At 36.5% G+C, this 23,868-nt stretch overlaps 1 protein-coding gene across 2 annotated transcripts; it reads right to left on the reverse strand.

Annotated features, from left to right (window-relative positions):
* Positions 1 to 1,631: 1,631 nt before the first annotated feature.
* Positions 1,632 to 23,208, reverse strand: pcmtd1 (protein-L-isoaspartate (D-aspartate) O-methyltransferase domain containing 1). 2 transcript variants are annotated; one of them, XM_023334813.1, is made up of 6 exons: positions 23,003 to 23,208; positions 13,353 to 13,817; positions 11,818 to 11,920; positions 9,473 to 9,644; positions 4,418 to 4,541; positions 1,632 to 4,066 (listed from the first exon to the last, which is right to left on the reverse strand). In XM_023334813.1, the coding sequence occupies exons 2-6, from the start codon at positions 13,657 to 13,659 to the stop codon at positions 3,687 to 3,689; spliced, it is 1,086 nt and encodes a 361-aa protein (XP_023190581.1). In that variant the 5' UTR covers positions 13,660 to 13,817; positions 23,003 to 23,208; the 3' UTR covers positions 1,632 to 3,686. The 2 variants fall into 2 exon arrangements, with proteins under 2 accessions (XP_023190581.1, XP_005807638.1); XM_005807581.2 differs by having other exon boundaries at positions 22,980 to 23,208.
* Between the last annotated feature and the right edge of the window lie 660 nt (positions 23,209 to 23,868).

Below are 23,868 nucleotides of genomic sequence, written 5' to 3' on the forward strand. Positions count from 1 at the left end.
AGTCCTCTTATTTGCAAGCCTTTCTCAAAAGTATCCCCACCAGGCAATATACGCAAGCACTGGGAAATGCTTTTGTATATACTCTGCAAGCAATCAGGATCCAGGAACAAAATTTAACAGGATCTTTTGATTCTAATCCACCTCACTAACAAGTCTGAAGAAATTCAGCTCCCATGGAACATAACATTAAGAGCGTAAGCCATTACAATGACTGGAAGACAAGCATTGTGATTGTGACCTTTATTTTTGTGCCACACAGTTACAATGAAACAACACATTTTCAAAATGAACTGCACACACTGAGAACAATCAACCCATCGCCCCCAACAAAGAGAAGCTGGACTGATTTGGCTAAAAAGAAAGAAAAAATAATCCAAAATAAAGAGTGCCAAGCAAGTTATGAGCTTGTTTATTTTACTGGGAGCAGTTTTAATAGTCGAATCTCATCCACGTTAAATGTAATCACAGCCATCCCATTAACTTTGGTGCAAGGGGCGACCTCAGAGTCTCAGCTGTAGGTCCACCGCATTCAATGTCGCTCACTAATTAGCAATTACATTTCAGGTTATGGTATATAAACAGTTGTGCGGCTCAGATACGTCATGTGAATTTTAATGGAGGCTGTCCAAATCAAATGGGACTGTTTGGTTGTTATTGGTAATTATAAGATAAGAATCTGTGCTGTTAAACTAAAAACTATTCCTCAAGAACATTTAAAAACTAAGCAAATTAAAATAAACTTACTGAAAATAGAAATCGCCTCCCCAAGCACAAAAAGATCTACAAGAGATGTAATCAAGCTCATTTTCAAAACAAAAATATTTTTCAGTACATCAGACTAAAATTGAGAGCTAATATTTTCTACGTAGCAGACAGCAGTGGAGTTCCCAGTGTGAAGATACAGTACAGCAATCGGGGGTGTTCTACGACAAGTCAACTGCAAATTAAACTAGATGGAAAAAAAAAATCTTATGAGAACAATATATACTGCTTATATCACTTTTATATTGAAGAAAATTCATATCAACAACATTCAACTTAGTTTTTTTGAATACGAAAGGTTCATTCAAAGAAAGATGAAGAGACTGTCCAACTGTGTGACAGTGAAGCATAAGGAAAACCTATAAATGTCCAGCTGGCGCCGTTCTGTTTTTCAATGTGGAATGTTTTTTCTTTTTTGTACAAAAACACCTTTGTTTAGATAATTTACTGTGCCAGGAAGCTCACAGAAATCCTAACATGATGCAGGGGTACATTGGCACTTAAAAGCCACCGCTATTAGAGAAGTACTTGGGGTGCCTTGTAATTAAAGGTGAATTTACATTACAATGAGTCCAGTCCCCAATTATAGCCAAGAGTAGTACCTTTTTTTATATTTTCTTTACTTGAGGACTGCAGATTAAGGTGCTTTGTTGGACATAACTGTAGTCCAGGATACAAAAGGCATCAAAATCTTGAACAATTGTGATTTTGCATTGTTTTTGATTAAGAACATAAAAATTAAGGGGAAAAAAAAAACATCAGCACTGTACAGAATTAAATTTGCCTCAAGGCCATGGAACCAAATAATCATTTTAAAGGGCAAATATCATAGAGCAAACAAAACAAGGAAGAAAAATAGCTATCAACAGCATGAGACAAAAATGAATCCTAATCAACTTTTACATTGTTTTCCAAAACTAACCCGTATTTATAAAGCATTTTTTTGTAGCTATGTCTCTGTAAAACCGGAAGTGAGTACATTATAAGGATGACGGCACATCACCTGCATCTGCAGTGCCTGATCAAGTATAGTGGTACAGTAAACATGAAATGCTTCCTGCATAAAAATTCCAACATTTTAATGGGAATAGGTTGAATATCTAACCACCGATTGGTAGCACAACAAAAAGATGAATTGAGCACTTTTGCTACAAAGTTCATCTATGGGTAATAATGCAGCTTGAGCAGGCAGTGAACAGCCAGACTATTAAGAAGTAGCTGAGAGAGACGTTTTCAAGTGAGAACTGTTTTTTTTTAAAACACTCTTTACTTTGTAAGTGTACAAAACAAAAATGTTGTCTCCAAACAATTCTTCAGGATGTTCATCCAGTTTCTGAGCCAAACTGCAGCCGCAATGTGATTGTGCATTACTATTTTAACTTCCTCTCCATTCACTACCTGGGTAACATTAGCTTGACGTGACTTTTTATGGTTAAAATGGCATGTGAAAACTAAATGCTGGTGGTTTTCTAGAGTTAACATGACAGACATCCTCAGTATAACATTTCAACAGCTACATCACTATAGTGCGCTAAAACCATCACAAGTAAAACCCAGACTACTTGTGTGAAGAAAAGGCAGACTTGCACATTCACTGCATGGCTCACCAATATAAAATAAGCTAGTTTGCTGGAAGGAAGAGAGTATAAGAGTAACAATGCTGGTCAGAAGTGGAGCAGAATTAATTCTTTTTTTTAAACTAACTGCTGCCAACATTCTTAATTATAGAATTATTTTATTTTGTTAAAGGTAGTTTTACAAACACGAGATCAATCAAACTTGTGGCTGCATTCTGTGCTGCATGATGCTTGCTGTTTTTTGTGTACGTTTTGCTTTTTTGTGTAATTTATTTTCATATTTAGTCATAGAATTTAATATAATTATTCAGAGCTACAATCCTTAGCATAATTGAAAAGGGGAAAAAATAAATTATGATAAATGCCCTTTAAATTCCTATGATTTTTTAAAAATTTTTAAAAGACATATTCCTAAACTTGATCACTTGGGACATCACCTCCAGCGATCAGTCAGAACATGTGAAACGGTGCCTTGAAACACCTGAGATATATATAATATAATCAATATTGATTAAACATCTTCCTTTCTGAAACTGTCCATAAACATCTGTAGCTCATTTCCTTACCATGCTAAACCTCTGATATATTATTTAAATGCATCCTTGAGAAAAGACAAGAGAGTAGAGAACTTACATTGCATCAAATAACATGTCAGCTTTTCGCAGTGAGAACCCACAAGAATGTAAGCATGCTTTAGAAAACTTCACATTAAAATGTGCCCTGTAGAAAATATATATATGAACCAATTTCATCTTTTCAGTGATCTATTTTTTTTTGTTAGCAGGAAGGTATAAAATGCATCAAGACAATTATTTCTCCCTCCATTCAAGAATATGCAAGAAGTTCTTAATCTTTAGTTGAAAAATGGGATCAGATGTGGCCTTATTTGCAATTCAGCACATTTCTGTATAATTAAATCCCCGTATAGTGACAGCAGGTTAAAGCTTCTACAAAAGGTGCAGTGAAGTTTTCATTTCATGATCATATTTTAACAAAACCATAAGAACAGAAATTTTTTTTTGTCATTTAAAGAGTTTTTATCTGCATATATCGGCAGACATCCTGATTTGATAAAATCTGTATCTCAAAACCGTTTCCTGAAACTGAATGTCCATTTAGAATACTTTTTACATATTTTTATGTACAGATCAAAAACGAAAATGTCAAGAGAAACGAACACCCATGAAAATCAAAACATTATTATCTGACATTATGTCATCTTGTTCCAATACAGTGTTGCCTTTGAGATTAAGTGATAATAATGCTACATTGAACTGAAAAAAGGGTGAAGAAAACAGGATTTCAGCAGGCAGAGCACTCATTAAGGATGGACATCGAGTAGATCAGTCATTTCTCTCTGTAATACAGCAAGTACGCTTTCAGTGACTCCGGCAGAGGCAGAGCCAGTATTTGTTCTCTCAGCTCATTCACTTGCTTGATGATTTCAATGTCACCAATGTCTCTTTCCTCCTCCTCCTCTGCCGCCGCCTCCTTCTGTTCCTCCTCAGCGTGTTCCTCCTCTTCACTCTCCACCATTTGGGGTATGAGCTGATTGCCCACAAAAACGTAGGTGTTGATGCGTCGCCGTCGACAGCGCCTCCTTTTGCGCTTGTGGGGAACCCTCTGAACCGTGCCCTTCCCCTGACTGTCCTGATTCGTCAGGTTTCGGAGAGTGCGGCGAATGTAAATGCGTGATAGGTCCTGTAGGCTGCGGACGGTCACTGGGGCTGAGGACAGAGAGGGATGACACAGTGCTTCAGGACAATGTGCCACAAAAAAGAACGAATATTTCACACTACAACCACTGCTACTACTACCACCACACTTTCTCAACTAGGTCAGCATAAACAAGTAAGAATGCGACAGGAAACTGAGCTGCGGTGTTTCAAGAGAAGAGTAAAGTGGCTTCATGATGCAGCTGCAAGCACATCTCATAAGACAAAACAAGTATGGTATCACGCTGCTCTAAGACTCATCGCTTCCAATCAATTTCAATGCACTGTGCCTAAAAAAAAAAAATACAGCCAGTTTCCACTTCAAGGCAAGTTTTTTTTTTTTGTCAAGGCAGTGAAACTCACGCAGCTGGACAGTGTCAGGCTTCTCTCCTTCTCCTCGGCTCTGCTGGACCAAGGGGGCAAAGGACACCGCCAAGATGTTCCTGCTATCCCACGTGCTCTGACCAGTTCTGGTTATCTGGGTCAGCTGCATATACACACAAAAAATGTAATTATTGTTGGAAAAAAAAAACCCTGCTAAATTATGCCAAAATTATGATCTAGAATTAGATAGGACAATTCACTCCTACACCATACAAACACATATGATATATTGAGGAAAGTTTCACCAGATAGAGTGTGCAAATAGTCAGACTGAATGCAGAAATTTGCAAAAGTTACAAAAGTATTGTTATAAAGACGATGCATGTGGTCAAGTGGTCGTAGATTTGTTGTAATTTTACCCACTAACATATTTCTTTGTTACTAAACTGAGTCTTAAATGTTATATTATATCTGGAAAATGTTAGGAATTTATTCTTCCTGGACATTTTTAATTGCTATTGAAAGCCACTGCATGTGTGTAAGTTGCATTCTGCATGTCATCAGGAACATAACCTTGAATATTTGCTGCTACTTCAGACAACTGAAACCTGACCTTCTTGTCTGTATTTCTTGTGAACTATTTCTGATTTGGACTATCATTAAGCTGGATAACCTAATGGCAACCTGTTTTTTTACCAGGCCACCAGCTTTTTATTAAAAATATCCTGGTATTTCAAAGAATTTACACACTCTAATAAGGTTAAACAGAAGGTAAAAACCAGCTCACAGTAATATAAGACCTCCACCATTCTTAACAATGGTGGATGCTTTTCCACAGTGTGTAGCAAAGAAGTCATAGTCTTATCTAGGAATATAAGACTGTGGTTGGAGCTTCACACAGACGCTGAAGTTGCTGAGATGATGAAGTTCTAATAGTGTTTGTAAAATTTTACCCATTTATGTTTATGATGGTAGGACAGAAAATGCTTTTTCTGTCACCCAAATAACAGACTGGCATGTAGATGGTGCCCAGTCGTTCTTCTGCAGACTTGGCAGCTTTTTGTCGCAGTCCTCTACAGTGAGCAGTGCAGAGGTTTAACAATGGTGGACATCCCACACCAACCTCCACACTGTGTGTTGTGTTGAGATAAAATTGGATCAACGTCCAGCCTTAGCTGTCGCAATTACAGCGGTTAAAAACTTTGATTACTGTTCTTATATTACATATTAACTCAGACAATGTTATTTTGGTTACTATTTCCCAACTTCTTGGAATGCTTCATCAATCTCAGGGGGAAATTTAATGTTACAGTCACCTGTTCAAAATATACTCAAGAAAACAGAGGAAATACAGAGTTGTGTCTGTATAAAATAAGTATGAACAAAAGAAAAAAGAAGGTTCTCCAAGCAGATTCAAAAATAAAACTACAAAGGATTATGAACATTATTATTATCACAATCGGATGTTTGCCACATGTCTTCTAGTCTTATACATTTTGATGTGTGTCTAAGATATATTATTCTTTGGGCATTATTTTTATATGGCAGACAAACAGGAATATAGCTTAAAATGAAACATATCTGGACTCTGTGATCAAATTAAAAACAAGAGATACATCAAAAATGTTTCAGCTACGCTACTTTTTGTAGGAATCTTTGGAGGAACAAGTAATTGTGGCACTGGTGATTTTGTAACAATGACATGGGATTTCAGAAAAATAACAAAGCAATATTATGTTAATGCAGTAAAATATTATGCATTTAAATTTTTACTCCTTGTGGTATGTTACAGCTGTTAATGCACAAATGTATTCTGCAAAGTGAACAAATCTAAAATATGCTTATGAGCTTCCTGGCACATCTGCTTTATCTTCATTAATATACATACAACATAAATGAAAGGTTTAAAATGTTTTCGTTCTTCAAGGTGCTAGAAATTAAAACAAAATTCTAAAACAGAATCAATTAGTATTAATAAGAAAACTGTTGCATCGCTCTGCAGAGGTTTTAGCTTATTAATAGCTGGCCAATCACATCACTAATGTTGTCATTTAATGTTAGATTGATATGTCAGAAATGGCTCTCCGGATGAGACAGATATATGACAGCTCAGACCTTTAATATCAAATAACCTTCTGCAGGGTGACAGTTCTTCAGAAACTATTAACCTAGATTGAGAAATGGAGTTATTTTTGTCAGTAGCAAGTTAAGTGTTTACTTCATAGCTGCAGCTGTAGTGAATAGGACTTACTGACCTACGGAGGGGCTGTACACGACATCACATTCCTTCCTTTGTACAAATTCAATCTAGTTGTTGACATTCACAAGCTCTACCTCCTTAGCTCCAGCTACCAGCTGTGCCACTAATGGAACAACACATCTTCTATCAGCTATTAGAGTTGACACCTTGAGGCCAGATGTCAAAGTCCATCCGTTCATTGCTAAAGGACACTTAGTAGATATGAGGGTTTCATAAAACAAAGTGTAAGCGTACGAAACAAGGTCTTCATTTAATAATTCACATTTTTCTCTGTATAAACACATCATACTGTAGATGTCTTTTACCATTACTGAATCAGGGCTTCAGCTAAAATGACAGATGCTTTATGGGGATTCAGAAGTGTTTCATATATGTACTTAGCCAAAAAAAAAATCTGCTCATAATGAAATCCACAGAAGTGATTCCTCATCCTGACAAAAGACAAAATGAGAAGAGGCAACTGCAGATATTGGTTATTCCAGCAGCAATATACCAGCCTGTGATGACTTTCCTACAGTGTTTTAGTTTTCTTCCAAAGATCTGCACACTTCTTCTCCTCCCTGTCCTTTGAAGGTTTCACATTTGTCCATTTTGAAGAACAATTTAAAAAGAAAGAGCCCCAGACAAGAAGGAGGGGAGAAAATATGTCAGCTTGGTGATGATAAAAGACTGAACAAAGAACAATGTGTTCTTAAAAAGATTTGCATTACCACAGGCACAGACTGTTCATTTTTCAGCTGTTCAGATCCTACAAAGATCTGTAGTTTGTTATATATGTCATTCCCTCAGTGATCAGTGGGTCTTGGTTATTTAGGAATACAAAGCAAATACAGATAGCAGTTTTCCAAGTTTATTGTAGTTATTCCTGATTTTAATTCCTAAGAAATGTTAACAGCATACAAAATGTTATTTTAAAACCTTAATATATTGTAATTTCTAATTAGGCCCGAGCAGCTAAACGCTGAGAAGGCCTATTGCAATTGTACTAATTCTTATTTTTTTCTTGGCGCAAATGAATAGGCTTTATCATATTCAAAAACTCACCAAACTTGGTGGACACATACAGGATGTGTGAAATTTACGTATTTTAAGATAGTCGCAAAAATTGCATGAGAAACGGCTCAACAGCACCGCCTAGCAGCTTTCAAAATACCCTCTGCTATGACCTTACTTCATCGTAGAGACATGAAATTTGGTACACTTATAGAGCTCCCCAAGATGCACAAAAAATACAATTAATGTCATAGTGCAAGTCAAACTGGAAATCTGCCATTTTGAATTGAAGTTCCGATTTTGAGCTTATTTTGGCCATAGGTTTGGCTCTAAATTCCACAGTTTTGATCTAAGCTGCACCAAATTCACTAGGATGGATCTTTATCCACCCGCTGACAGGAATCCATAACAATCTTTGGTGGATGCAAAGGATAAATGTGTATAGCACAACACTTCATAAAGCAACAAAATATATAAAACCTTAATTTTCTGTAGTGTGCTAGCTTGTTGAATCATAAATTAATTTCATTGTGTTGATATTCCTGGCAATTTATGGATTGATAAACTACTGAATCATTATTCATAACTGTCCACTCAGTGTAAATTGTGCATCTCTCAAAGAACACTCAATCGGAACACATTTTCTGAAACTTTTGCCTGCATTACTGAGCACAGCCCATGGAAAATACAATCTCCTTCTCTGAGCCTCAAGAATCTTTTCTGTTCCCCAAACTTTACATTAAACATTCGGAAATTGAACAATGGGCCAACTTTAAATTGACTTCACTTAACAAAATACCAAAAGTTTTTTCTTAACATTTAAAGCAGATTAAGTTTCTTCAGGATCTCCAAGACTTTTCAAACATAGCTGGTTCATGGTAAATCTGAAAAGGCTAATTTCAATGTGAACACACACAAGGCCCCATTTTCCTGGCCATTTCAATCACATCTTTCCTAACAATCTGGCAATTTGGCACCAAACAGAACTTTAACATGTCATCACAGGGAACCATGCAGACACATTCATGAAGTTTGTATTTTTTTTTTTTTATATGATGAGCATAAAGTGTAAACCGATCTAGGTGCAGTAGCCTTAATGTAATGTTTGATTGGTTGTTTGTTTTGCTTTATTGGTGTGGAAAGTGTGGATTGTTCTACTGGCTGCTTGGTGAGATTCTTTTGCTTGCAGCTGTAGGGGTTCCAGCACGCCATGGAAAAAGAGGGAATGGTACCAACAACTGCCTTCTCGTCTTGATGCATCCCAGAAGACCTCTTCAAAGCACTGTATAGACTGTCTAGCTGATATTTTTTTACATTTTAATACCTTAACTATGGTGCAATAATTTGTTTAAAATCAAAGTATTTTTTAATGACCAAGTTATAAAACATCTTATTGTGATAACTAGCTGAGAAACTGGTTCAGTCTTCTTGGATGTATATTGCACAACCCAGAGAGCTAGACTAAACAAAACTACAACCTCGGGTAATAAAATCTACCAGAGTCAAAATTAAGTTTTGCTTTACTTGAGTCTCTTTGTGGTCCCAAAGGTTCCATACCACACAAATATCAAAACATCCTGTGTACTTTCTTATGCCCTACAGTGTGTCAACATGAGTACAACTTCTATTTTAAATAAAATGTTATTTTTGCAGCGCCGTGTGCTCTGAGCACAGCTGTTGAAATCCAGGGGCAGTTGTGTCTCAATAATGCATGAGAAAGTTGCGTAATGAGTCGTGCAGGTCATAGCTATTTTACCTTGTTTTCCCTTATGTTTTGAATTTCAAATAGCAATTGGTGTGTGTGTCAACTCTGTATCAGTGTCATTGCTTGCAGCACTTACCTGATCCTCTATAGGCATCACCAGTATGCCTCCAATTTTGAGCAGTACTTTCATGTAATTTTCATGGTCCTTCTGCACTCCAGCACCACAATAAATGCGATCATATTGATGGCTGTCTGTTGAGATTTCAAGGCAATTCCCCACCACGAAGGCAGGTTCACAGAATTCAAACCTGTGAAAAATAACCAACATATCAAATACAGTCAGGGAAAACATGTTTATCATTCAGTCAGTTTCACTGCCGCATTTGTAAATAGCGACAGAAATAAGCAAGGCTGCATAAGTGTTTTCACCTATCCACTGCAGCCCTGAAGTTTTCTAAACAATTCATGAGTGAGAATGCAAATGTCTGAATCAGCAGTAATAGAGTTGTAATGGACAAAGGCCCTTGAAATTCAGACAAAGCCCATTTGCAAATAGAGCCGGCATCGTCTAGGGACTTCACAGTGCGTGTTCATTATCTTTTGTGCAACAGGCACTAAAGAGGCAAAAACAAAACTGAGGGAAGAAACAGTGAGATTTGATATGTCGATAAAAATGTCTAATAAAAAGAAACTCAGGGATATTATAAACCATCACACAAAGAACAGTAATTGACATTTATGACCAAATAAAGAACCACAAACTTTACAGCAATATAAATCTTGCAGATATTCCTACATTTAGAACACTAAAGTAGCACATATGTCTTAGCACAAGGCATTATCAGTGAAAACACATCTGGCACAAACAACTTTCTCTTATGTGCTTGTAATTCATTAACAAAAAAATAATAAAATTTTAGAAATTCACACAATTCACCCAACTTTTCCCTCACTTACTTCTCTTATTTTTCCTTGCATGATCACAATAGTCCCATTTCTCTCTATGAGTCTTTGGTCACTAAAATTTACATCAGCCGATAAACATCTTTCCAACTGGCCAAATATTATACTGATATGCAGAGTGTAAATGTGTGATACTTGAAATATTATAGCCTTATGCGAAATTGCAACCAGGCACTCCTTTACGCCTCTGACATTATACATGTCGAAACCGCGATGACAACTGTGATTCAATACATTGTGAAGCTCTAGTTTCAGATAAGTTCTCCAACCAGAGTTGTAAACCTCTGCAGTTGTTCCAGAGTTACCATATTTCTCTGGCCTGCTTGCCTGATTAATGCTTTTTTTGCGTGAGCTCCCTTTTTAGGCAGGCATCTATGTCTTGTTTGTAAAATTTGTGACTGCTACATGACAAAGAGTAAGAAAGCAGTTCACAGAGTATGAATATCGTATGTCCATGTAATGCTTATAAACCAGTGGGCTCGTTAAAAACATAAAATAAAAGAGAATTATACGCTCAAAGTCATTTTACAGGCAGAAACACTGCAGATATCCCTGGCTAAAATAATCACATGTGGACCATTTAAAGACAAGTTTGTTATTGCACAATTATTTTGTGAAATGGTGACACGTGCAGCTCCTTTTAAAATGACAGACATCAAGGCCACAAGTGTGTTGAGTAACTGTGGATCTATTTGTTTGTGTAAAACTGTTAAAAGACCAATTTCTGTGTTAAAGTTCCACATGTACAAGGAGCAAATAAATATATACTAAAGATGATTCATAAGGTGTGCAACTAAACCCAGAAGTAGATTCACTGATTAAAATTGAAGCATCAGTTTACAGCAGCTGGTAGATCTTTACCACTCAGAAAAAAAACAAGTTATTAATCATTTTAAAAATAAAATTAACAACTCACTTTATAACAGTATGCATTCATATGGTGGAAAGGTACTCTATTGTGCTCAAACGTACCCTGCTGTTTTGTTGTGCAAATTTGGCAGAGGTTAAACTATTTCACAAAATCACTGTTTGCACTTGAATAATGCCAAATAACTAAGCCTCACAATAAGAAATTTCACTGAATAGCCGCAGTTAGACACTTGTATCAAACACACCTACCAAATGAGAAACAGTTTGAGCAGTTAAGTGGTTTTCATTTTGACTTCAGCTGGCAAAATTGGCTATCGAACCAGCTGCAACCTTCTGATTGTAAAGCACACCAGCAGCCCTCCAGCTGAGAAACAACCTCTCCATCTTCTGAACTACAGCCATTTATTAACATTCATTTGTGTTTAATTTGTCCACATTGAGCGTGATCTGTTTTAAGAGTATTTACGTGGGTGGTTTTGTTCTGGGCAGCTTCTTGGCTGAAACTGTTTGCTAGGCAACCGTCAGAGATTCAGGAGAGATTACAGTAAGGGAAAAAATAAATAAATAAAAAACCCGACTCTTTCACAGTTTGCATCTGACAACAAAGACTGTTAACAAAATAGGAATACTCTGATGGCATTTACTCACTTATCAAAACTGTCACTATTCTTAATGAATTCATCAAGTTTCTGTCTGGCGTACTCGACCACATCCTTGTGGAGCTCAACTCCATGGTTCACACCATAGGGGCCTGAAGCAGAAACAAAAGGGGGAAAATAAACACAGAAACAATGCTTTAATCTCAAATACACTCGGACACTTGGTTTTCAAATACTATGGGCTTTTCATTTCAACAAGGTCCCTTATTGAGAAGAAAAACAAAGCAGTTAATAATTTGTGGTCTTCAATCTTGAAATGTTTTATCGTCTCCATTTGGACAACAAGTTAAGATTTCAAACAACCGAATTAGCTAGATTGTACACAGGGGAATCTTAATAAAGTGTAATATCATAAAATATTATTTTATTTCAGTAAATTAATCAGTAGTTTCAGTTTTTCAGAAAATGATAAAATGACACACCACCAACAAAAATGTTGGTTTAATGCAGAAATACCACACTGCTGAAATGTATGTTCTTGTGCTGTACAGTATATACACACACGATACCTAGAACTCCTTATGCATGAATTACAACATAAATACAGTGTGGCTAATGCAGCTCAGGATGCTTTAATAGAGGCCTTCCGCTCTTCCTTTATGCTGGGTCTGGTGTCTCTCCTCTTCCTTTTGACAACACTCTGTAGAGTGTTTAAATCTGAAGAGTTTGCACTGCAGGTCCATCAAGCACAGTGATGTTACGGTCAATAAACCAGGCATTACTTTTGGAAGTATAGACATATGCCAAGTGTCACTGGAGAATGAAATCATCTTTGCTGGACCAACAATAACAGATCTCAAGGTTCCAGAAATAAACTCTGACTGTGAAAACTTCACAATGGTTCTCCAGCAACTTTAAACTAAATTTCAATCAACTTGTCTTCAGTGCCCTAGTGAGTCAGCAGTTTTCCCTATGATTGTGTAGATCAAAACATAAAAAAACAACACTTTTTATTGTTTCCATAAAATATTAGATTTTGAGAGAAATGTTTTCATTAACCTGAACTAATTATCATTATTACAGAAATAAACATTGTGTGTAACTAATCTATATAATATTGAAGCTCTCCATTTTGAAATTAACTACTGAAATAAATGAACTCTTTCATGATCTTCTGATCCGCTAAGCAATAAAAAACAGAGCAATAAAAAACCAGGACAAATCAACTAAAAAACGGTTTTTACCCGATGGCAACCATGGCACTAAATTCAAAGGCATAAGAACTTCTGCTCTTGACACCACTTTGTTAAAAATTTAAATTCTGTTGCGACACCTCCAGGCGCTGCAACCATCTTCTGATGTCTATTTATTTCTCATTTTGTACTATTTATTTCTTTATCTTTGTATATTATGTATATACACATAACCTGCATCTTAACTCGAGTCGAGCAAATCTCAATCTCGTTGCAATCTGTTGATGGCAATGACACATAAATCTTATCTTATCTTAAAAGATCTGAGAATCCCACATATTAAGCAATCACTTGAAATAGAATTACATAAATACATAAATTACATAAATACCTATGATGAGCCCAACCATTGTGCTCAGGTAACCGGTTCCGCTGCCCAGATTAAGGAAGGAAAGGCCTGGCTGCAGTTTGAGGGCCTCCATTACTTCAGAGTATATACAGGGAGCAGACAGGTGAATGTTTCCATGCTTCCATGCCAAGTCTTTGTAGGCACTGTCCCGATAACCGTCCAGATAGTAGTCGCCTCGGTCTATGGCTCGGAAGGCCTGCTCGACCTTCTCTGTGCGGATGTACTGAGCCTCCTTTAGGTTGTCGATGAGGTCATCGTTGTCCTCCCCGGCGCTCACAGCTCCCCCCATGGCGAAAAGTGAAGAGACACGGAAGGGCTGAACTTGTACACAGGTTGAGTGAGTCCTCCTCACAGCGGCATGGATATCTACGCTGGCTGAGGGGGTCCTGCCAACGCAAGTCGTCAAGTGTCACTTCAGATGGGGCTCATGTCTGAGCAGCAAGAGAGCTAAGAAGAAAAAAAGAAAACATCAGCACTGTGTTATTTCAAAATCCCTCCAGAAAAAACATAATGTCTTCTTGGGTTAACTAGTAAGATGCAGATTGGAAAGGCTTATTGGGGATGGATTAATGCACAGCCAAGACTGTCTGATGATGAAAAATTAACAATTGAAAGAAGATGGCTGATGAATTTTCCATGCCCCCCCCATGATCTTCACATGTCGCAGCAGGAAGAGCACAACTGCAATTACTAACTTTGATGAGGTTTTCACTCAATTTGGCTTCAAGAGCCACTCCATAATACATGCTGACCTGCTGATGTGGCTTACAAGATTGAAACAAAGCCATCATCAATGCAATTTATAACCTCTGCACATCTACCAGTCACAAGGCAAAATATCTGCTGTTAAAAAATAACATTAACAAATTCATATGCCACTGAATTTGTGGTGTATCTAAAGAACAATATTCTCTGTGTAGTTCAGATCAGAAGTTTGTAAGCATTCACCCTTGCCATGATTTGCCAATTAATTAGGTGTTTTATGATTTATTTAATTAATGTTATTTGCATGGAGGAGTGATTATGGAACAAAAAACTAATAATTTTTCTAAACAAGAATTCAACATCCAAGATTTTTGTAGATTTTCTCTCCGAAGATAGTTTCAGAAAAATACTTTTTTTTACTGTTACTGTATATTTCCATTTTGTCCATTGAAAGACAGCTGACCAAAAAGCTAGATTGTGAGGACTTAATCGATGACTGTGCTCAAAACAGACTCAGTGCTGGGCTCTTGGAATTTTTGAGGGAAAAGTTTAGGTTTCCAGAAGTTATTTGTTCTTTTCCTGTAAAACAATCTGCTGGTTTCACTACTTTCTGACGATGCTGTTGATATATTTTAATTTAATTTGTCCTAAAAAATAGCAATTGAAATAAATAATAAAACTTGCAAGTGAAGCTGTGTACCAATGTGTGTGCAAACTAATCAATGAACCAAAATGTGATGCATTTTAAAATTGCAACTAGAAAATTTTTGGCAAAGAAATGTTTTCACCTCTTTTATAAACATAAGATCTCACGCTGGTATTTCATCAGAAATCTAAAACCATAGAGCCTTAGAGGGAGCTGAATTGTTCTTATCTTCTCCAGTTTATTAATTTACTCAATTTATAATTCAATTTCTTTTTAAAAAAAACAGCAATCAAAATGCAGCTTGGAGCCAGGAAATGAAAGCCATTTTTATTAACATTCAGAAATACTGCCTAAAGTGGAAAGTGTGCGGGGTATTTCTCACTTTCAGTCAAGCTGTGCTTTTATTTGATGCAACCTGCCAGATATTCAGGAGTGAAAAACACTGGTTCTGGTTTTGCTCAGGGCAGATAATGTCTGCAGAAAGACTCAGAGTTGACATGGATGGCTTCAGATTGGTAACATTTTGTGAACATTTGGGTTTTTTTTTCATACTCAGATTTGCTACTTTTAATGCCTTGTATGGTCTCTCGAGCTTTTGACCCTTTAATGAACACCATGAAAGTTCACAAATTCATAAATAAGAAAAGAAAAGATATGTTGAAAACTTAAATATCTCAAGACATGTAAGCAAAACAATTCTTACAGACCTGGCCTTTTTTTTTTTCAAAACGAACATTTATAGCTTGTAATGCAGCTCAGAGAGACAAGATTTGAATTCCTTCTCTGCCTCCTCAGCATCTTCACATCTGACTCAGCTAATAAAGATTAAAATCAGAGGTGACTTTGTAGTGTGAGGCCCAGTAAGGTAATTTTCCTTTGGCTCCTTCTCACAGGCAAAAAGAATCATTGATTCTCTTCCCCATTGTTGGACCCACAGCAGAACATTTTTCATCCAATTTTTCCTCTGCAGGCATTGAAAAAAAATACCAGAAATTGGGTCATGAGAGGTATTCCAGCAAAAATGCTTTGGAGTGATATTGTAGTCCTACCTCTGATAATCCACAGGCTTGTTGAAACGTTGAATGTGTTGCATTATCAACACCTTTGCACAAATTAGGAAGTACAGAAAAACATTTGTTAAAACAGCTCCGCCAGTTTAGAAGCACAAAACAACTTTGCTTACAGAAACACAGCTGATGTCATAGTTGTGTACTGGGACACTTCGAACACCATCTGAGGTCATGCTTGGCTCATGTGACCCAGAATCTTTGCAGAACGAAGAAACATGTAACTGATCGTCAGTTAGCGGCTCGCCTGCAGAAACCTAATACCACAGGCCTGTCTGGACAGCACACTGGAAGCACACTGCCAGACAGAGTGTTTCCTTATTAAGTGTAAAGTGAAATTGATAAGGCTATGCTTATAAGAAAATAAATTATATGCATATCCTCTGGGTATGACAACCAACACACTTTTTTCAATATAAATGATATGGCAGAAATTAATCCCAGAATAATATAGCTTACTGTATTGTGCTTATAATAATCTTACACAACTCACCCTTGCTTTCTCCTTCAAGACAAATTTGTAATTTATGTCTGAAGATATATTTAACAATGTCTAGCTTACAATCTGTGATCCCTCTAGTATGTACAGCAGTTTACAAACATACACATCAATTGACTTTTTTTCAAAACAAGAATTCCCTACGATGAACCAACACAAAGTGGTGCATAACTGGGAAGTAGAAGAAAAATGGCATTTAATTTTCTAAGGATTTGAAAAGTGTGGAATGCAATCTATTACACGGGTCTTATGGCTCAGGTCTACTCTCCATCCCTAAAATATGAAACAAACATGGAGACGCAGCACTTATATGGAATAAACTACCAGAAAACTGAAAAACTGCAGAAACACTGAGCTCCTTTTAAAACCCAATTTGTTTAGAGTTGCCTTTGTATTATATTCATAACACAAACATAAACATAACAGAAAAATCATTAATTTTTGTCTATAGTTCAACTTTGTTTCACTCCACATCTTTTTTGTATTTTCGTCATGCAAAGTACTTTGAATCGCTGAATTGCTTAATGTGCTGTGCAAATATATTTGCCAAGCCTCGCAATTAAATAAAATCCTTTGCAACCGACTCACTTCAGAAGAGATATGTCATAGAACATAGTGGATGTCATAAAGTCCAAGTAATACAGCAGACAAGTCAAGAATAATGTTGTGATTAAGGGTTAGATTATGAAGCTGTAACCTATAAGCATCAGGCACAATCTTAAACTAGAAAGTGCATGGCACAACTCCAAACTATGGCTTCACAATATTTAATCCAGATGAATGTCATGGGAAATAAGTAATATTGCAAATGAATGTTTAGAATTTCTGGCTGTAAAAGGTTGAGTGTCAGGAATTAACACTTTGCATTCAAGTAATATTTTCAGCCTGTTGGATGGAGTCCAACTAAAAAGAAGCCTACATATAACAAAGGTGGCAGAGGATAAGATGCTAAAAGGTCACAGAGAAATTTGGAAGCAACATGGTGAGGAGTCAAGAAGAAAGTCAATTTACCACAACTAAAATCAGAATTGCAATACTTAACAAACATGATTTCCTAATATTGTTCAGCCACACATACTGGACACCTATCAACACTTGGGCCCCCTGAGAGTCCATAGAATTCTTTATAATTACTGTATGTGATTATAATACAGTACTGGGTTTATAACAAAAATCCAAATGAAATACACTCAACTTTGTGGCTCTAATGTGAAAAATGTAAACAGTAAAATGAATAAAAGTTCAAAAGCTATGAATATTCTTGTAAGGTACATTACTTACGAGAGTAGTCATAGACTTTATTTTGCAAGCATATAAAAAAAAATCTGTTGCCTATTAAGTTGAGGTTTATTGACATAATCATAAAGGTGCAAATTCTAATTAAACATTTTAGCACTCTGGTTACAGTTTTGTTTCACACGGTCCATTAATACGAAGGTCAGCTTTTAAAATAATCTTCTCCCATCATATAAGCCAGAAGAATGAACAGCCTGGTAAAACAGCAGCTTTAACATTAAACTCTGTGAGAAGCTGCTTTTTAAAAGAATGAGGGAAAACAATTTGTACAGCTAGAACTATGTAAATTGTAAATGTGACAAGTTAGTAGAAAGGCAAACATTTTGTTAAAATAATTTATGCCTGTAATTTAAATTTTAATTTTATGAGATCAGTTTATCTCTGCATATACTATAAAAACAAATTTAGATTTTACACATTACAAAACATAGTACAAAATGTACACACCCGGGCAAACCGCTTGAAATCATTACTTTTATCAAATCAATAGTCAGTTTTATTTCTGTAGTATAAAACTCAAAAGGTACATCTCACGGAAATTTTATTTGCTGACAAAATATTCTAGCTTTGTAAAAATTTTAGATCTATTGAACAAAACAAACACTGTGGGATCAAATTTGGGAAAGATCATTCTGCAATTTGCCTTTCCATAACCAATACCTGCACAAGTCTAGTTCTGAACATAAATGTGCAGTTAAAAGAAGTTTGCAGACCATAATGAGTAGTTAAACTTGGCTGATTCACAAAAAATATGAGACCTTTCAGTTGGTTTGGAGCTAGTCCAATCAAGCAAGAACTTAGGTATGACAGAGGATATCAAAGTGTGGAGGACAAAAAACCTGTTTTATCTTCAGGAAAGGCAGCTGAACTCCAGTGTAGTTGTAATCTCAATTCAGGTGAAAAGGGAATTAACAAGAAAATTGAATGGCAAAGTTACAATAATGAACAAAGGTCATGCCTCAAGGACTTCAAGCAGTCTTTAAAAACCAGAGTTTAATTAAGTACATGATTACACACGGTTTCTTTTATTACTGTGCCACAAACTAAAACAACTGCTCAAATAACCACCAAGAATATGTCTTCTGTATATTTTTGTCAGGGGTTGTTGGCTTGTTTGTACTTTAGATTATAAAGGGCTCAGGTTACAATCGTTGCTAAATGTTTTGCAACTATATTTTTCAATGGTTAATGAATGCAAATATCATAAGCGAATTTGACAAAACTTCAAAAGCTTTAAAATTACAGTCATATCATATAGATGTTAAACTATTATAGATGTTAAACCAATGTAGGCCATATTATTAATTTAGAAGAATGAAAAGCAGAGTTAGCAGTTCTGCATTCTGCTGTTTGTGTGCTTTAGTTTTTCACCCACTAGATCAAATTTCCCCACACAAGACAGATGTTTCATTTCACATCAAGACACTGTAAATCAAACCCTAACAATCCAAACCATGTTAAGTACGCAAAACTAATCACAATCCGCTAAAATAAATCACAATGGTTTTTATGCAGTACTGCAATAATCTTGAGATTAACACTCTTAGGCCTTAACCTTTACCCTAATACTTAATATTCATTTCAGAAAACTAACACGTCTTGAAGATTTAAAAGCTCTCAGATTGTGAGAATTGGACATGCCCTGCAGGGTCAAAAGGAGGACAAATGTTTTAAGCATAATCAACCTTCCTATATTCTACATGTAGCAAATTTATGGTTCCAACCAGATGGAGTGTCAAGCAGGCTGGCTTTTCAACCTTCCCTGTGCAGCCAGTGAGTCTGGGGAGTCTATATGGTAAAAGCAATATGTATGTAACAAAATATCAATTTAATTGTGCAACTCAGTTATTACACAGTCTACAGATTGTTTAGGATCTATGTCGAATATCAATAACAACAAAACAGCCTTTTGAAGGGGACTTTGCTGCTTGTATTTCAGGCAGCCTGCGTGTTGTTGCCTTCATTTCCAGAGCTACACATGAGAATCTATTAAATGTTTACCATAATGACTTTAGCTTTAGCACCATCTTCAGACTAAATCCTTTCAGTGCTCTGTGGTTGATAAACACTGCTATTTGTTTCAAGAACAACTTTTTTTCCTGCCCAAGATATCAATAACAATTCAAATGTGTATTCAAAATTAATTTAAGTAATACCCTTCACTCTGTTTCTTTACATAAATGTTACATAAAAAAATAGATTAGGTACCATTCTAACAAACTTATGCAAAGTCATTAATCTTTAAATATATAAGCTACAATCATATTTAGTTAATTTACTCTATGTATTGTGCATAAACATACAGTAATAGATCTCAGCGCAAGTGTGATGTCAAAATAAAACATGTTCATTTAATCAGTCAACATTTATTTTTAAGTGTACCAACTTGCATAGAAGTAGTTTGCCCACCTCTCCAACTTTACTTTACAAGTTTGCGAAACCTGTAAAAGCAGTTAACTTGACCGAGGGACTTTCCTCAACCACTGCTTTTCCTGTCACAATCAGCACACACCAGACTCTGTAGTACAAGGTACAGACACTAAAAAATGTTCAACAGAATTACATTATTCTAACAATTATGGCAGACAACACAATATAAACTTGCAAGGTCAAAAGTATGTATGCCCCATTTAAATTCTACAGTTTTACATGTTTTGTCTGTATCTGTTATTTTCTGCCCTTTCCAGTCCTAAAACATTCCTTTATTTGCTATGTGGCCATTTTTAGCTGTTTTGAAATTAGTTACTTCAATAAAACTTTGACAGTGTTTGCGTAAATTGGGCTTAATCTTGAATTATTAAGGTGGCAGTACGCAAGTACTTACAGGATAGATGCCAGAGGTGGGGACTCGAGTCACATGACTTGGACTCGAGTCAGACTCGAGTCGTTAAAATCACGACTTGAGACTTGACTTGAAAAAATGCTCAAAGACTCGGACTTGACTTTGACTTTCATGCCATTGACTTGGGACTTGACTCGACTTGAAGCTGTTTACTTGAAAAGACTTGATATTTTTTACTCAGTCTTAAAATTTAAAACACATTATTTATAAAGTGGCGTCATTAATTAATTTCACTCATTCCGTATCAATATGCGCAGACCGTCACTATGGATTTCCTCTCTCCTTATGTATGTATGTGTACGTAGCTGCAGCACAACCAATCAAATTAACAGGATTTGGACGTTTAAAAAAACGCGGCAAAGCTGCAGAGCTCAGGGAACGAAATACGAAATAACCGCTCGAATATGCTTCCGCGAGTAATTTCTTTTGGCTACGTAGGTTATGAACTTTCGACTAAAAAACGAACTGCAACTTGTAAAACATGCAAGAAGAGAATATCGGATGGAGATGCCACGACGTCCAACTTTGTCCGGCATTTGAAGCTTCACAAAGATCGGTAGGTGGCACTTTTCTTTTGCTGTAAGATAGTTGACTTTAGCTAACTTCGTGTTAGCATGTGTACTCCGGGTTAAATTGGTGATGATTTACCATAAATCCGGTCCTTCAAATGTCTCCACAAATAATGTGCACCGTGTTAGCTCAGGAAGCCGGTGGATAGTGAGCGGGGCTCCGGAACAGAAAGCAGATTCTGGACCTGAACACAGGGAACAGAGTCTCTCTGTCCCATCATGATGATGAGCCGGGTCTAGTATCATCTAAGGATGGTTGGTGTATTTGAAGACATCTACGTTGGGAAATTATATTGACAATATATTGTTTTGACAGGTCAGAGAAAAGAGGAAAAAACTGCTGTTATGGTTCTTTGTATTGTGCTGTGGAAATGTCAGCATTTTCGTCTTTTTTTATTGAATATCAAGTTTAACAGAACTGGGCAATAAAGTGGTCCAATTTAAAAATGTTTTTTATACTTTGTGTTCAGCTACACATGTTCTATCATTTGAGATAAATACATATTTTAAAACTAACAAATGGTCTATTATTTGAATTTTATGTATATTTGCAAATTATAAAATAAAAATAAAAACGACTCGAAATGACTTGAAATTAAAGGTTCCTGACTTGAGACTTGACTCGACTTTTGCCTGTCTTTACTTGAGACTTGACTCGGACTTGAGGACAAAGACTTGAGACTTACTTGAGACTTGCAACACAGTGACTTGGTCACACCTCTGATAGATGCTTGTTTCTATGACTTAACTAAAGTTAGTCCCAAAATCAATCACAGACCAGGCAGATTTAGGTTTGAAATAATCTTAATTTTATCATCACATTTTTTATTACCAGAATAATAACATGTTGGGAGAGGCTCAGCTAGAGCACATACTTGAATCAGATAGGGAACCCTCGTTATAAGATTTTATTTCAACTATAAAATCTTATCTTTAGATAGGTTCTCATAATTTTGGGATAACTGCATCATCTTTTAACTGTCGCATATAATTATTAAATATATTTTTATTACGTTAGCAAAGAAAACCCCACTAAAAAGGGGGGTCCCCTTTTTAAACGCGGTGAGGTGCACAGATGTTGCTAAATCGATTGACACCCGAGGAAGCCAATCAACAGTGCGCCTGGTCACGTGATCCCGTTGCCACACAGACAGCCAATCCGCGGCCCGAACACGCTGCCTTCATTGCGTGTGACGACGGAGCAAAACAACAACACCGTTTTCATGAAATGTTTTTCAACCATTAAAAGCCAACATTCCTCCTTATTAACACTCGTGTCTGATAATGATGAACCCACGGGGAGTCGTGCATCAAATAAAGTTGCTGTTAAGCGCTCAGAGAGTTTGTGCTGCGGCTGAGCATTCATGCAGCTTTTTGTTCCCACTTGTCGAGCTGAAACGCAGTTGCTGGCCAGCTTTCTGCAGTGCGATTAACCCCATTATTTAGCTGCTTGCAACTCACAAACCCGGTTTGTTAAAACGAATTAAATGCTACGCCTTGTGGGTTTCTGATCATAGTTGTGTTAAAAATCCAACACAGAACTAAAAAATAAATAAATAAATAAATTCCGGAGCCTCTTCTATCATGTCAACATGATAGAAAAAGTGCCCCCATGCCACGTTTCAACAGCCTGATATTCACATCGAGAAATGAAAGCTGTATGTGTCATGGTAGATACGATCTTTAGCTCGGAGGCTGGCATCTTATTTATCAGAAGGTGTGAAAAACAGCTGTGTGGTTGGGGCTGGCTAAGGTTAGCTTCTGGTGGGCCCCGACTACGCCATCATCAAAACAGAGACAAAGCAGGTTAGGTAAGCTCGGCTCTTTATCCTGCTGTTACACACACAACCTGTCACACACAAAACGCTGCCACTCTGTTGTGCAAGTCATCACTAACTGAACATAATTACAGCCGAACAGAAAAACGAAACCAGGTAAGACGCAAACACACGGAACTTAACAACAAGGAAAACAAAAATACTCACAATGTCGTGTCGCATTTACTCACTTCTTGCACCGTGCACCGTGCAATGCGACGGTGAGTGAAAGCCACTTTCACACGATGACAGCCTCTTCCAGAGACTAAGTACTGCTTGTCTGAGCTAACTTTAGTGGTTTGGTTGGGGAAAATAAGAGTGGTAACGGCGAGACGCTGTGCTGGAGAGAAGGAAGAAAGAAACAGCTGAGAGAAAATGTAAACACGGGTCACGTGGTTTGAAAATGTCGAAACAAGGAAACTGTTGCCTATCTATCTATCTATCTATCTATCTATCTATCTATCTATCTATCTATCTATCTATCTATCTATCTATCTATCTATCTATCTATCTAATGTTTTTTTATTTTAATTTATTATATAAATCTGAAAAGTGTGGTGTGCAGTTGTGGTAGCAGAATTATACTGTGGGGATGCGTTTGCTCCTAAAATGTTGCAATTCTGTTTTTATTTTTCCAAAAATGTTATGTAATTGTGTTCCAACATACAGTGTTTGTCAAAATATTCACAACAACAACTCTTTTTTTTTCACCTTTCCATTAAAACTTGGATGTCTTTTCATAGGATTTATATTTATTATATTTATATTTATTAGGCTGAAAGATGAACCTTATTCCAAGTCTGTTTCTGCAGGTTTTCTTTCAGTATTGCGTTACAGTATTATCTCCATGCATCCTTCCATCTCCAATTAGCTTTTCTGTTCCTACAGAAAATCATTCCCACAAAATATTAACTTTGGGGAATGATGTCAGAGTTGATGGTCAGTCACAATGTCTTATGACATTTGCTTTCAGGTACATATGGGTTGCTGTTTTGCTGAAGGGTGGTTCAACACCCCAGTCTACTGTTGCCCCAAACAGGGTTTCTTTCAGAATTTC

Source organism: Xiphophorus maculatus, chromosome 6 (genome assembly GCF_002775205.1).
Source record: "Xiphophorus maculatus strain JP 163 A chromosome 6, X_maculatus-5.0-male, whole genome shotgun sequence".
Classification (NCBI taxonomy): Eukaryota; Metazoa; Chordata; class Actinopteri; order Cyprinodontiformes; family Poeciliidae; genus Xiphophorus; species Xiphophorus maculatus.

Coding starts and splice junctions, on each gene's coding strand:
- pcmtd1 (XM_023334813.1), bottom strand. CDS start 13,659: ATGGGGGGAGCTGTGAGCGCCGGGGAGGACAACGATGACCTCATCGAC. Junction 11,921..13,352: donor AATGGTTGGGCTCATCATAG/GTATTTATGTAA, acceptor TTTCTGCTTCAG/GCCCCTATGGTGTGAACCAT. Junction 4,067..4,417: donor GCCTGACACTGTCCAGCTGC/GTGAGTTTCACT, acceptor CTCTGTCCTCAG/CCCCAGTGACCGTCCGCAGC.